This window comes from Silene latifolia, chromosome Y, assembly GCF_048544455.1.
Source record: "Silene latifolia isolate original U9 population chromosome Y, ASM4854445v1, whole genome shotgun sequence".
NCBI classification, from domain to species: domain Eukaryota; kingdom Viridiplantae; phylum Streptophyta; class Magnoliopsida; order Caryophyllales; family Caryophyllaceae; genus Silene; species Silene latifolia.
The window spans coordinates 450,361,420-450,376,664 of NC_133538.1; the positions used below are offsets into that span (position 1 = coordinate 450,361,420).

General features: G+C 39.1%; 1 protein-coding gene across 1 annotated transcript; it reads left to right on the plus strand.

Moving 5' to 3' along the window:
- The first annotated feature begins 13,046 nt into the window (after nucleotides 1–13,046).
- Nucleotides 13,047–14,500, plus strand: LOC141632775 (uncharacterized). Its single transcript, XM_074445288.1, has 2 exons — nucleotides 13,047–13,692; nucleotides 14,064–14,500. Exons 1-2 carry the CDS (start codon nucleotides 13,047–13,049, stop codon nucleotides 14,498–14,500), a joined length of 1,083 nt encoding a protein of 360 aa, XP_074301389.1.
- Nucleotides 14,501–15,245: the final 745 nt, after the last annotated feature.

Consider the following 15,245-nt stretch of genomic DNA (forward strand, 5'->3'; position numbering starts at 1 on the left):
TTGTTACTTCATATCCATCTTATCAACTAATGTGGATTCATTCCGGTCGGATCATTTCGACTCTCTTTGGAGTTGTCATGCAATGTACCCGATTCGTCGACCGCATGATGATTTGAAGTTATTTCAGTTGGATCATTTCGACTCTCCTTGGAGCTATCACTGCACGCAACGTACCCAATTTGTTGACCACATGAAGATTTGGGACTCACTCCGATCGGATCATTTCGATCCTCCATTGGAACTATCATGCAATGTACCTGATTCGTCAACCGCATGAGGCGCAAGAGATAAGATACTGCGAGCTACTCCGAGTCATGCGATGTGCCGACAGGAAGAGCGAGACGGCGAGCTACTCTCTTAGGAAATGTCACGCAATGTCATTTGTTGATTGCAAGAGGCTACCTAATGCATCAAGTTAATACATTAAGAGATTTTTCAACGACATGAGGAAGAAGACACACATCCCAGATTATTGCAACATATTTTTGAGAACTCTCTACGAGCAATGGCGTACATTTCTCTAAAGCACAAAATTGCACTTAACAAGATCAAGACAACATGGTTTAAAGAGACGTGATTTTTATTTAGAGGTGTGGCTGCGCTCAAGCTACATGTTCACTCAAGCTGCCTACGTACCTGCAAAGCACGAAGTACTTTACAAGCTCAAGCCGACGTAGTTCCTAGAAGATGGAAGGATTTTTTTTTTTTTGGGTATGCAGTTTAACCTCTTGCTTAGGAGCTTTCGTGTGCAGTTTACGCTCTTGCTTAGGAGCCTTCACTGTTGAGACTTAAGAATAGTAACGTTTCAGAAACTTCCCATTGATTGGGCCTATCCGAACGCCGTCTTCATCCACGATTTTGTATGCACCATTTGTGTAGACCTCCTGTACCACGTATGGACCATCCCACTTAGAGGTGAATTTACCAACTGGCTTGTGAGAGGTGATGATTGGTCTTCGTACTGCAAGCACCAGGTCTCCTACTTGCAAAGACCGAGGACGCACCTTTTTGTTGAATGCGCGTGACAACCTTGCTTGATAGCACTGGAGTTTTTGTTGAGCTTCTAATATTTTTTCATCGAGAGCCTCTAACTCTGATAATCGCAATCTGTCATTTTCGTCATCCGTAAGTCCTTCTTGAATAGTGATGCGCAAGGAAGGGATCTGTAGCTCTAATGGCAACACGACCTCTACTCCATACACCAACGCATACGGGGTTGCCTGAGTAGGTGTTTTTTATTTGGTACGATATGCCCACAATGCTTCACCAATCCTTTCATGCTAGTCTCGCTTTGATTTTGCTACTACTTTTCTCAACAAATTGCAAAGGGTCTTGTTAAAGGCTTCAGCCAAACCATTTGTAGAAGCATTGTACATGGATGACTTGTACTGTTTGAACTTGAATTTTTCTCCCAGACTTGTCATCAAATGGTTGAAGAATTGTTTCCCATTGTCAGTTGTGATACGCTGAGGTACACCGTATCTGTAGATGATTTGGGTTCGAATGAAGTCCACAACATTTTCTTTCTTCACTTCCCATAGCGTGATGGCTTCTGCCCATTTTGAGAAGTAGTTAGTGGCGGCGAGTATATACTCGTGTCCATTTGAGGCCTTTGGAGTAAGAGGTCCCACAACATCAAGTCCCCAAGCTTCAAAGGGCCATGAAGAAATAGTGGGGTGCAACGGTTCTGGTGGTTGGTGTATGAAGTTTGCGTAGAACTGACAAGGTTCACATTTTTTCGCGAAGTCCATACAATCTTGCACCATGGTTGGCCAGTAATACCCCATTCTCTTTACACGATCATGAAGTTTAGGCCCAGATTTATGAGCACCACAAATGCCAGAATGAGCTTCATGCATTGCTTCAGTAGTTTCGTCCTTGCTTAGACACCTCAACCATTGCCCTGAGAAAGACAGTCTGTAGAGTGTCCATTTATAGTGAATCAACTTTGGAGCCCGTCGACGTATTTCTACCTTGTGTCTGGGATAATCGGGTAGTTTTTGGTGGTCCAAGAAATCAATGATAGGTTGACGCCAGTCGTCTTCATTACCTGTGTAGACGCATATCATGTTAGTTGTATCTACATTTTCTTCTCCTTCGAGCAATGATACTACCCAACGATTGCAGACTGGGACTTGCATAGACTCTTCTGCCCCAGTGCCAAAGTGGCTGCAAGATTAGCAAGCGCGTCAGCCAACTTATTGGCACTCCTTGGCACATGACCAACATGAATGTCGTCAAGTTGATTCAGCAGTTGTAATGCCTGTTGATGGTAAGGAATCAAGTTTTCCTTTTTCACTTTATATTCACCAAGGACTTGGTTGACCACCAGCTTCGAGTCGTCGTAGATGTCCATATCTCTAACACCTATTTCGATCGCCATTTGGAGGCCGAGTATGAGAGAGTGGTATTCTGCCATATTATTTGAGCACAACTGAGCGAGCGTAAAGGAGTATGGCATGAGATGATTTTGTGGAGTTACGAATACAACTCCGGCTCTAGCTCCGTCTTTCCGCGCAGCACCGTCAAAGTACATCTGCCATGGAGGTAGAACGTCCACGTAGAAGATTTCTTCTCCTGGGAGGTCATCTGAAATTTCCCACTCTGCTAGTACTGGATGATCAGCAAAGAAGTCGGTGATAGCTTGACCTTTCACAACCTTTTGAGGCACGAACACCAAGTCATATTGCTTAAGTAACATTGCCCATTTTGCAAGTCTTCCAGACAAGACTGGTCTTGAGAGTATGTACTTGATTGGATCAACTTTTGAGACCACATGTATGGTATGCGCCTGCATGAAGTGCCTCAACTTCTGGATGGCGAACACCAAAGCAAGACATATCTTCTCTATGGGCGCATAATTCAACTCAGCTCCAACCAAGGTACGACTCAAGTAGTAGAGTGCTCTCTCCTTGCGGTCTTCAATTTATTGAGCCCACATTGCCCTCAGTGAGCGTTCTTGTGCTGCAATGTAGAGGACAAGTGGCCTTCCTGGAATTGGTGCCCCCAGCACTGGCGCGCTGGCCAAGTACTTCTTGATGCTATCAAAAGCATTTTTTCATTTTTCATCCCATTGAAATGGAGCATCCTTTTTCATGAGATGGCTAAACGACTGGCAACGCCCGGCTAAGTTAGAGATGAACCTTCGGATGTATGCCAAACGTCCTTGCAATCCGTGCAACTCTTTCAATGTCTTTGGATCCGGCATTTCGTTGATAGCTTTGATTTTTGTTTGGTCAATTTCAAAGCCTCTATGCCTGACCACAAACCCCAAGAACTTCCTAGATGTGACGCCAAATGCACACTTGAGTGGATTAATCTTGAGTTGACATTTTCTAAGTCTTTCAAAGACGTTTCGAAGGTCTTTGATATGGTCTTCTCTTTTCTTTGATTTGACCACCACGTCATCAACATAACACTCTAGTGTTTTATGCAGCATGTCATCGAAAATCTTTTGCATTGCGCGTTGATACGTAGCGCCGGCATTCTTTAATCCAAATGGCATGACAATGGGCAGAAGATCCCTTTTGGGGTTCGAAAACCTGTTGCTTCTTTATCTTCAGGTGCCATATGTATTTGATTGTAACCAGCAGTACAATCCATGAATGAGAGGGCTTCATGACCAGTGGTTGCGTCAATCATCAACTCTGTGACTGGCAAAGGGAAGTCATCCTTCGGGCATGCATCATTAAGGTCTCTGAAGTCGACACATATGCGCAATTGTCCATTCTTCTTTCTGACCGGGACAATGTTTGCTATCCAGGTAGAATAATTGACTTCTCGAATGAAACCTGCTTCAATGAGTTTATTGACTTCCTTTTCAATTTCAGGTACAAGCTCCGACCTGAAACGACGTTGAGGTTGCTTTTTGGGACTGGGGCCTTTCTTGATTGCTAGACGATGAACTGCAATTTTTAGGCTAAGTCCACGCATCTCCTTATAGCTCCAAGCAAAGACATCCTTGTACTCGACCAACAACTTATAGTACTCCTCTTCTTCTTCCTTAGTCAGCAGAGCACTGACAAAAATGGGCCGAGGATCTTCAATAGTTCCCCAGTTGAGTTCCTTGAGTTCATCTACAGTTGATTGCCCCCCGTCTTCAAGTGTTTCAGGGGCCTCATCCGCCTAAACTTCTTCATTCTCGTCAGGTATCTCTTCTACTATGATGTGATATGACGACGTTGTAATTTCTAAGTCACTTGACTTCTTTGTATCACAGGGACGTGAAGATGAAGGCACAAGCTCTTTGGCATTCTTTTGCTGACCAGTAAGAACTAGTACGCGCCTCCTTGCTTTGAGTGGCTCATGTTGGATGATATCCACTACTTGTATACGCTTCATGCGAGATGGTATTACGCTTCTCAAGTCATCGCTTACTCTTACTTCTTCTTCATTTTGTGTTGGAGAAGTTGAGAGAGGACGACCCTTACCACTATTCTTCTTGGGAGCCCATAGTCGACTGAAGACTGTTTTTGATGGACCGCCCAAGCGTTCATGTACTGCGCCCTTCTTGTTTATGCGCAACGAAGGTGTTGACAGTTTGACTTTACTTTCTCCTTGATTTCCAAGCCTAGCAAATACAGAAATGTGTTTGGTTGAAGCACTTGGTCTCCCTAACCTTGTGAATATAGAAGGGCGACACTTCTCTGTAGGTTGACTTATTCGATCGAAGATGGATGCATCTTTTCCTCTCCTTCATTTCCTTCGACCTCTTCTACTGTGATGTGCTGAGAAGACGCAGTAGCCCCTTTTCTACGAGCACCAATCTTCACAGACGCATGAGACTCATATCCGAGCCCGACCCTGGTCACCATGAAGCTCTCATCTTGCTTAAACACTTCATGTTGCGCTTTGTTCAGACCGTACGACTCAACTTCTATAACTTTGCCGAGAGGAGTCGGATTTGTAAAGTCATATCCAGCCTTTGCCAGTAGCTTGTAAGCATTGGAATCAAATATCCCCTTGTTTCCCTCACTTGATGATTGACTGGATGAACAGACAAAACCAGTTGAAGGAGGTATCACAATCTTTGTTTGGGATGAACTTGGTAGAGGTATAACGATTTTGGCCACCCACTCTTGCCTGATCACCTGATTTGACTTTTTGTCCTTAGGCTCTGTCTTTGGTGTTAGACACTCTGCAAAAGGACTCTCTCCATCTTTGCGGCGAGACTTTGGGATGTAGCGTAGTAATGGTGGTGTAGTTTTCTGCGGCGTCTCTTGCTTCTTGGGTGATGCAACATGAGTAGCTGTTTTGCTGGCCTTGTCTACATCTTTCTTAACATCCTTTTCTTTAGCAGGACTTGCAGCTTCATCCTCTTTGATGATGTTCTTTTCCCACTTACCTCCTTTTTCTGTTGAAGAGATGGTGGTTGGCATGAACTCACTAGAAGTACCATTCTCTTCAAAGAATTTTGCATCAGCGAAGAAAGAGTCGACCTTAGAGAAGGTTTTGGCGTCTTCGTCTATCTTCCTTTCACCACCACGATAATATTTCAAGCATTGATGGAGGGTTGAAGCGACAACTCCGTTCTCGTGCTTCCAAGGTCGTCCCAACAATAGTTTGAACGATGTCTTACCATCCATGACATGGAACAATGTGTCTGAAGAAAGATCACCCATGGTAAGTTTCACGCGGATCATGCCAACCGCGCGCTCCCCATTCAAGTTGAAACCATGAATCATTGTTTGACTACTGGAGAGTTCATCCATCGTGACCCCTAATTCGTTCATGGTAGCTTTTGGCATGAGATTGACTCCTGAGCCTCCATCTATTAAAATGCGCTTGACCTTTTTCCCCCGGATGTACCCAGACACATAAAGTGGCCTGTTGTGAGGCTTGGATCCAATAAGTAAATCCTCATCTGAAAAACTCAAGACTGCATTGCAGGAGACACATCCAGTTGATTGCTCAGGAGGCTCAATTTTGTCTTTCATCTTGCCTGCGTACAGCTCTGGCTTCTCAAGTCCTTGAATTATTAGCTGACGCTTCTCTTTAGGTAGATGAAAGATTTGCTTCCACCCCATATTTGTAGGAAGGGCGTCGAGAGCAGCCACTATTTCGTTCTCCTTCTCAGAATGAGACTGTTGTGGTGATACCGCATCATCTAGGCCTCTTTCATTATTCTTCTTTTCATCGTCACTACCTTCAGTAGCTGAGATGGTTCACGCACTAACCTTGTTTAAAAAGTCTTGTGGGAAGAATTCTTTTAAGGTGATGGGACTCGGTGGTTCTTACTCTTCGTCTTGCGATGTTTCATCTTCTTTGATTGTTTTCTTCGACGGTGAACAGGTTGCGCTGTCTGCCTTGTTTATTTCTTAGACTTCTTGCACGTAACCAAAGTCCGACCTTCATTGTCATCTTCATTCTTCTTTTCCTCATTCTTATCATGAGGAGGTAGTTTTTCTTCCAATGATATTGGAGGTAGCGACGACAATGACCCTTGAATCCGTAATGCCACTAGCTCAAAACTTCCGAACTGCAACATATACACACATTGTCCTTATCGTATAATTGGCTCGTCAGGTTGCTCCAAGACTACAGTAGTTTGATTTGTGGTTACTGTGTCATCCAAGTCAAGAATGATCTTCCCTTCCTTGGAGAGCTGCATGATCTTCTCCTTGAGTGTGATACACTTTTCAATAGGGTGACTCACCAGCCTCTGATAACGACAGTAATTGGGATCATTTGTCTTGTTTGCTTGCTCAGGGCGCTTCGACTCTGGCAATTGTATAACCTTCTTTTCTAAGAGGTCATCGAGCATTCCAGACAAGTCAGAATCTGGGAATGGGTATTTATTAGCCTGCAACTCTTTCAATGTAGGCCTGTCTCATTGGTAGTTATAAGAGAATGACTCTTTCTTCTTTTCATACTTAGGCTTTGACGAGATTTTCACAGGTGCACTGCTAGTTTCGACGACCATTGTCTCCTTTGTCGATGACTTGACGCCCTTGCCAGTTTTCTTGAACTCCTTTTTTCCACTTGGCGCCTTGGAAGAAGTTGGTCGAGCACTACCATGTTCTTTGATTGTGATCTCCATGTCATGGGCGTGGGTAGCCAGGTCTTTGAAGCTCTTCAGCATAATCCATTTCAGGATGTAAAGAATGCCCCATTTCATCTCGTTGACGCACATTTCAACCGCCGACGCTTCACTTAAGCGATCCTTGCATTCCAGACTCAGCGTACGCCACCTGTTGATGTAATCGACGACAGACTCATCTTGCTATTGAGTTATCTTTGTCAATTCGCTCATGTTGACGACACGTCTGGTGCTGTAGAATCTGTTGAGGAATTCATCTTTTATGTGACCCCAGTTGTCAATTGACTCAGAGTCCAGATCTGTGTACCAGTTGAACGCGCTCCCTTTGAGCGAACGAACAAACTGCTTCACCAAACGATCACCATCTGTTCCAGCATTGTTGCATGTCTCGACGAAGTGGGCGATGTGTTGCTTTGGGTTCCCCTTCCCGTCGAACTGTTGAAATTTTGTAGGCTGATAGCCGGATGGCATGCGCAGACTGTCAATCCTCTTAGTATAAGGCTTGATGTAGCGTCCACTACTTGTCGAGCTATCATCCAACTGACACTTGATCGTCTTGGCTATTAACTCCTACAGCTTCTCTTCAGTGAAGTTGTTGATCTCATTGTTTGGCTTTTCCCTATCCTCGCCAACTTCTCTATCGCTATCAGCATCCCTATCGGTGTCACCATGCTCGCTCTCGGCCTTCCTGTCACGGAGTGCCACCACCTCTTTTTGGAGCTCATCAATTTTTTTTGTTCTTTTCTTCATTCTCCTTCATCATCTTCTCAAGGAGTTCATTCATTTTATGCATTTGATCCTCAAGAGTATCACTACGTATCACCATAACTGAAACGACGCTACGAGTTGATGTTTTTTTCTTCTTTGGCGACGCCTTGGATTTGTAGGGGGAAGCCTTTTTGTCAGCCTTAACCCTTCTACCCTCCTCGCGTGAAGGAGATGAGGCGACCAAGAGTCTTTGTAGCGACAAAGACTATGGAAGCGACGAGAGAACTTGCGCGGCCTAGTTGGGACATGTGCGGGCGTGGTAGACGGCAAAGAATAAAGAAGATTGACAAAGCCTTCTTCTTCGCCATTCCTCTTGTGGAGATGCCAACCGATCGCGTAGCGAAAGGTAGCGAAATGGGGGTACCCTGCAGGATATCTGCGTAGGTCTTCTTGGATGGACTGGAGGAGGTGCTTTGCTTGGTAGACATCTTCTTGTTTTGGTAGACTTGAATAAAACAACCGTAGAGATGAGAGGTAGAGATTTTCACGTCGGGTTCACCAAAATTTGTAACAGCAAATTTTGTATTGCGATAACTAAAATACAAAACAAGGAAACAATTAAATTTTATTAATAAATATCAAAAGTACGTGTACAATCTTTAATGTATCCTCTGATTCTAAATGCCGTAGTAGATCACGTAAACGCTGTCTGTAGTAGAGGCGCGAACGTTGTATTTGAATGACACCTGTAGAGGTTGTATGCACTCTGTAGGAGGTGTCGATTTGTATTCTTGAGAGGGTAACTGCGACTTGTTCTCTCTTGAATGTTGTAGCTTGAACTTGAATTTCTTGGGCAGGCGGCACAGTTTTGGTGTGCTTGTTGACTCTTGCAGAGGGAATTTATAGAGCTTTTGTGTCTTCTACTCTCTGAATTTTATGATTATGATTTCTCTCACCTTGAAATGAATGGGAATGACTCTATTTATAGATTTCCAATTCCCCTTGGTGGAGTTTTGCATTCACAGGCCCATTTATGGGTTTAATAGTGAACTTGGCCCAAATTTGATCTTTTTCGGGTTTAAAGATCCAGATAACCCATTTTGTAACCCGAATTGACCCGTATTTCATTTAATTGGGGCAAAATAATTAAATCGAGCTAAAATTTAGTATTAACTCAAAATAATTGATTTATTTGATTTATTCGGCACATTAATAAATTTTCCGTGCCTACACCACCTAAAAGCAATTCCCCACAAATCAAATCTGAATCACTACCAATTGCCAAGGAAACCCGTTTAGGTGGTACTATTCATTAGGCAAATTACTATTCATTGATGAATAGTAACATGGGTGCTCTCACATTTTATAAAGGTGTTAGATTATTTTTATATGACTGATATTTTACCAAAGTAACTTATTTGTTCCATTTTTATAAACTTTCACATCTTGTTTGGTTGGCCCTTGTAAATCATGGGAGTTGGAAAATTTCATGAATTGCAAAATAAAGACTTGTTTGGTTGCCCATTTTTTGGCAAAATGTTGGAATTCAATATTCCAAGGAGTTTCCAACTCCTACATAATGGAGGAGTTGTATTACCTAGGTCCCTCTAGGTAATTGCAAACTCCCATGGAGTTGAATTCCTATATAGTAACCAAACGGATTTGTTAAAATCATAGGAATTTCATGCTGGAACTTAATTCCCATGAATTCGATTTTCTTATGGAGTTGTATTCCAATGGGCAACCAAACGATGCCTCAATGTATAGAATCATAATTTTAGTAATATGTACGGAGTATTTGAGCATAATACATGATACACTAATAAATCCGGGGAAGTGACAAATTACCCCCTTAAGTTTGATTGTACGTGCAATTGACTCCCTTAAGTTAGTAGATTATACAACCAGTTGTATATGGTTGTATGGTGTAGAATCCGAGCTGTGTACTAAAGTTTTCGAGTTTTATTAAAAAGAATCTGAGCTATACTTTAAAGTTTTTGAACTCACACACTAAACATAAAAAAAATAAACTCTTACAAAACTCGATAAAATTGCATATAAGCTCGGATTAATGTATATGGTTGTACAATGCTTATTATACAACCAGTTGTATAGTAATATTTATTAGTAGATTATACAACCAGTTGTATATGGTTGTATGGTGTAGAATCCGAGCTGTGTACTAAAGTTTTCGAGTTTTATTAAAAAGAATCTGAGCTATACTTTAAAGTTTTTGAACTCACACACTAAACATAAAAAAAATAAACTCTTACAAAACTCGATAAAATTGCATATAAGCTCGGATTAATGTATATGGTTGTACAATGCTTATTATACAACCAGTTGTATAGTAATATTTGTGGTAAATTAGCCCCTTAACTTTCCTTTTAAGTGCAATCAACTCCTAACTTGTATTTAAATGATAATACTTTTTATAGAAAACAACTATCAGCAATTTTTAGTTTGGAAAAGTCATTTTTGCCCTTCTTTTTTGCATTCACTCCCAATGCATGTTTCTCTTTCGTCTAGATCGTCATTAGATATGAACATATTAGACATAATTTTACAAAAATATTCCACCAAAGACTAATTCTATACAATTGGCAAAAAAATGTAAAACAGATTAAAAAAAAAGTAACTTTAACAGTAAGACTTGCGACCACGTTTGATGAGATTAAAAAAAGGACCACAAATTTAATTTCTCTGAAAGATTTATCGCTTTTGCATCTAATTAATTTTGAGAAGGATTATTATTATTATAAGGTGTTCTATTTGGCTTTTTCAAGCTTTTTTTTTCCTGGAATACACAGCAAAAAAAAAAAGAAGTCTAACAGTAAGTTCGTAAAGATGGGTTTTTGGGTAGAGAAATAGAGGGTAATTGTGACATTTTACTAATAGTATTAGCAATAATTTTCTTTTTAAATTTATAAATGAGATATATTATCAAGTAATTTTCTTTTTAAATTTATAAATGAGATATATTATCAAGTAAATTTAAGGGGGTAAATTACACATACAACCAAACTTAAAGGGGTAACTTGTCACTTCCCCCGAAAATCCAAATGATCAGGTTTACAATAAAAATATTGTATTATGAAAATATGAACTAAATAAAAGAGTCGGTTTGAGACCAATTTATGGACTATACAACCAGATGTATATGTTGTACGGTGTAGAACCTGAGCTTTGTGTCAAAGTATCCGAGCTTTATATTAAAGAATATGAGCTTTATTAGAAAGTATTGAGTTCATTCATTTACACATTAAAAGCATGAAATTTAAATTAGCTCAGAAAAAAATACACGTAAGCTCGAATTCTTATACTTAGTTGTACCATGCTTATGGTACAACTGGATGTATAATCCTATTTGTGGTTTGAGACATGAGTTACCTATAATAAAAAGGGTAGGAAAAATGGTCTCTCAATAAAGAGTAAGTCTTGTGTAAGGCTGAGCCGTCAGTCTAAGTCTATGGTTGAAAGTCAACAATTCAAAGATAATTTTTTGTTTCCTAAATTCAAGGCCCACGTTTTTTCAAGCTTTTAATTACAAACAATTTGTTTGTTGCTTCTCTGAATTGATACCCCCATAAATTGTTCAACCTTACAATTATAAAATTATTAACGAGCTTGAATAATACTTCGTATGACATAAATATTGAATATACAAATATTAAATATATAAATTTACATCTTTATAATTACAGCAATTATTTAAAATAATTAAACTGGTCACTGTTTCTGATTAGGATTTTCCTCAATTTATTGCATTAAGACCTTTACCATTAATCCAAAATTATATGAGATTAATAGTTTTTTATTAAAAATGTAATATATACAATTTAGAATAACATTATCAAAATTAATTCCAGAAAAGAACCCAAATTACGTTTTCGAAATTTAAAAATATAAAGTCAAATTATAGATTTCTAGATGCAAATATAACATCAAAAGACTTTTTAATTTGTTTAATGATACTGAAAATTCAAAGCATAAAAATAATATAAAAAAAATAAAAATAAAAATAAAATTTGAAATTATGATTAAACTAAAAAAATGTTGAATAATAAGATGCATACCAGACGCAATCTTTACTTACTAGATATAACAACAATTAAACCACAAAAATTACTTGATCTTGGTGCAATATTATCAAATAAGTCAAACTTGAAGTATGATTTAGAGAGTTTTTTTAGGGATATAAGAGAGGGAGATAACCATGGAGTAAAAGAGATGGATAGTGATGCGGCTGCATCCACGAAAGTCATTTAATTAAGGTTTACAATTTAAAAATAGGAGTGTATGTTTAGTTGTGTGGCTAAGACCATCCCCAAGCAAGGTCAATTGTTTGGTCATGACCTTGCTTGGTCATGGTTAATTACATAATTAGCAATGTTTATGTGTGATCAAAGGTGGTCAATTTGTGACCAAAAACAAGAAATGGTCAATTTGCGACGAAAGTTGATAAAAAAAGATGTCAAATTGACCTCCTTATATGTCAATTTTCTATTTGTTGAACAATTATAAAACAATAAAAAATAAGTATTCTATACTCTATTTGTACTTCCCCTGCTAGTTTCAACTCAACAGCTAACTCCAATGCTTCTCTTCAATTCTACACTGCTCTTTCCACTGCTCTTCTTCAATTCACAGTTAAACTTCTACTCTTCATTTACTTCTCAAATTTCCAAATCCAAACCTACCAACAATAAAAACACATTAATCAACTTTTATTTTTGAAATTAAAACAAGTCTATAGAGAGAGGACTTCTGCAGTCAAAATTTACACAGTCAAAATTTTTTGACTCACAACAAAATTATTTACGGTAAAACAAATTCCACATCTTAAAATTTTCCAAAGTTTTTTACTAACAAAAACATTAATCACAGTACAAAAAAATTACAAACACATCTCAAATTTTCCAAAAAAAGTTATGGATTTAAATGAATATGATATTTCAAATTATGGCACCGATGATTATTTATCTCCAAACAATTCAACTTTCGATTTAAACCAAAGTACTCCATCTTTTACCGAATTATTATCGGGTAGCCAATCAAGCCAAAAACTTGAAATTTTTGGAAATCCGATGTTGTTGTCTCGACTCTCGACTAGCGATTTTGTAGCGGAAACTCCTCTTTATTGTGCAACTAAATCCAAAAAATCACCATCAAAAAAAATCACACCAATTTTAAAAATGACGGAAAAAATTGGACCAATAAAGAGGACGAAGCTCTTATGTCCGCTTGGATTTTATCTAGCACCCACTCAATAGTGGGCAAAAACCAAAAATATATCACAATGTGGAATTCGGTTTACGAATTATATAAACAAACTCGTAAGGAATATCATAATGATGCTGAAATTGGCATTAGGAGTCTTAAGGGAATGAGAAATCGTTATAAACGACTCAATTTTCTAGTCAACAAATGGGTTGGTTGCTACTCTAAGGTTGTTAATCGTCCACCGGCAAGCGGTACTAACATAGAAGACGACATACAATTAGCTCAAAAATTGTTTCGTAGTGAGAATAATAACAAAGAATTTGTTGAGTTTCATGTTTACAATACAATCATGAGTAAGCATGCAAAATGGAAGTTACAAAAAAATCCAATCGATGTTGGTGAGAACATTAGTTGGTCGGGTTCAAAAACGTCAAGGCCGGAAATGGATTCTAGCCCAGCAAGCGTCAATGTCTCTACACCGTCTAGTGTTAATGTCCCGACCCCATCTAGTTTAAATGTCGAGGGTTACGAACGACCCGAAGGAAGGGAGGCAGCGAAGAAGAAAAGGCAGGGTAAAGCTCCTATGACCGAGTCCGACTCGGTGTTTAGTCCGGGTGATATCTCAGTTATGGAAGGAAATAGACTATCAACAAAAGAGCAAGTTGAGTTTCGACAAAAAAGAATGGCTGCAGATTTTAAAATCGAAGAACTACGAATTCAAGGCCGGAAAACTGAAAACGAGATGATTTGGCTAAACACATTGCTCTTGAAACAAAATTTAAACACAAAAGATCAAGAAATGAAGGATATGCTAATGGACAAATATATGTCCCAAATGTAATTATTTCTGTTTTAATTTAAGTTTTTAATGCTATGTTTAATCATGAATCTTCGATTTTAAGTGAGCTACAGATTTAATCGCAAACAAGAACAACAAAATCATGAATCTTAAAATTAATCTATGGATAAACAGCACAAAACGAGATGAACAAATTATTTCTGTTTTTAATTATTTCTGTTTTAATTATTTCTGTTTTAATTAATGGTACGGAGTATAATAGGTGATATTATCTTGCTAATGGTATATATCCAGGTTGGGCAACATTTGTTAAATCAATTAATGCTCCACAAATTCAAAAGCATCGGTTATTTGCAGCTCGACAAGAGAGTTGTCGAAAAGATGTGGAGCGTGCTTTCGGTGTCCTACAAGCTCGATTTGCGTTTATCAAACACCCCTGTCTTCTTTGGGATCCAGTTATGATGGGGAAGGTTCTCTTGGCTTGTATTATTATGCATAATATGATAGTTGAAGATGAACGAGAAACTTATCTTAACTATGAAAGCATCATCGAAGAATTTAAGGAAGATAATCCGAGTTCAGCTACTGATGACCAGTATGAATATCATCGTCGTAGAAGGTCGACGCAAGAACGATTCGTAGAAATTCATGGCGAGATTCGTGATCATGCCACTCATAACGCTTTGAAAAATGATTTTATTGAGCATATTTGGGAAAACTTTCGTAACTAGAATTTGCTTTTAATGCATTTTATAATTTCGTAGTATTTAATGTTTTTTAATTTAATGTTTTTTTTAATTATGTATGCGGTATTTTATATGTTGAATCATGTTTTTCAATTTTTTTTTTTTTTTAATTGTTAATGAGATCGTCTAATCACTTTTCAAAATTATAACGTTATTTAATTATTATTTTTTTCGTAAAGTGTTAGGATAAATAATGTGGAAAATGATATTTACAATAATAGATAAATAATATTGATGGGGCATATTCTGCACCGCTGACCAAGTCAACATATTGAGCAAGGTCAAAGATGTCCACAGCAAGTCAACTTAGACAGCCTAGCCGATGCCGCCCATCGGCCTGCCAACCTGGGTCCCGGCATGACAACCTGCCAGCCGGGACACATATCCGCGTACTCATATCCAAGACCCCTCGGCGGCGGGTCACCAAGCGCCCGCCGGCCAGCCATAGGTCCCTCGGCCGAGGGGTAGATCAGTCTTTCCACCTGCTAGCCACTTGGCCACTTGGCCACTACGTGACAAAAGGTGAAGTCTATAAATACTCCTCAACCTTCATTGAGGAAAGGATCCCATCCAATCCAGAAATATACAACTTGACCTAAATACACTATTCATCTGGTATAATCTTCCTTATCTCTCTACAATATATTCCTAGTCCATTAGCATACAACTTATACCTCTAAGTTTACTGACTTGGGCGTCGGAGTGGGTACGCTTGGCACAAAGCCAAGCC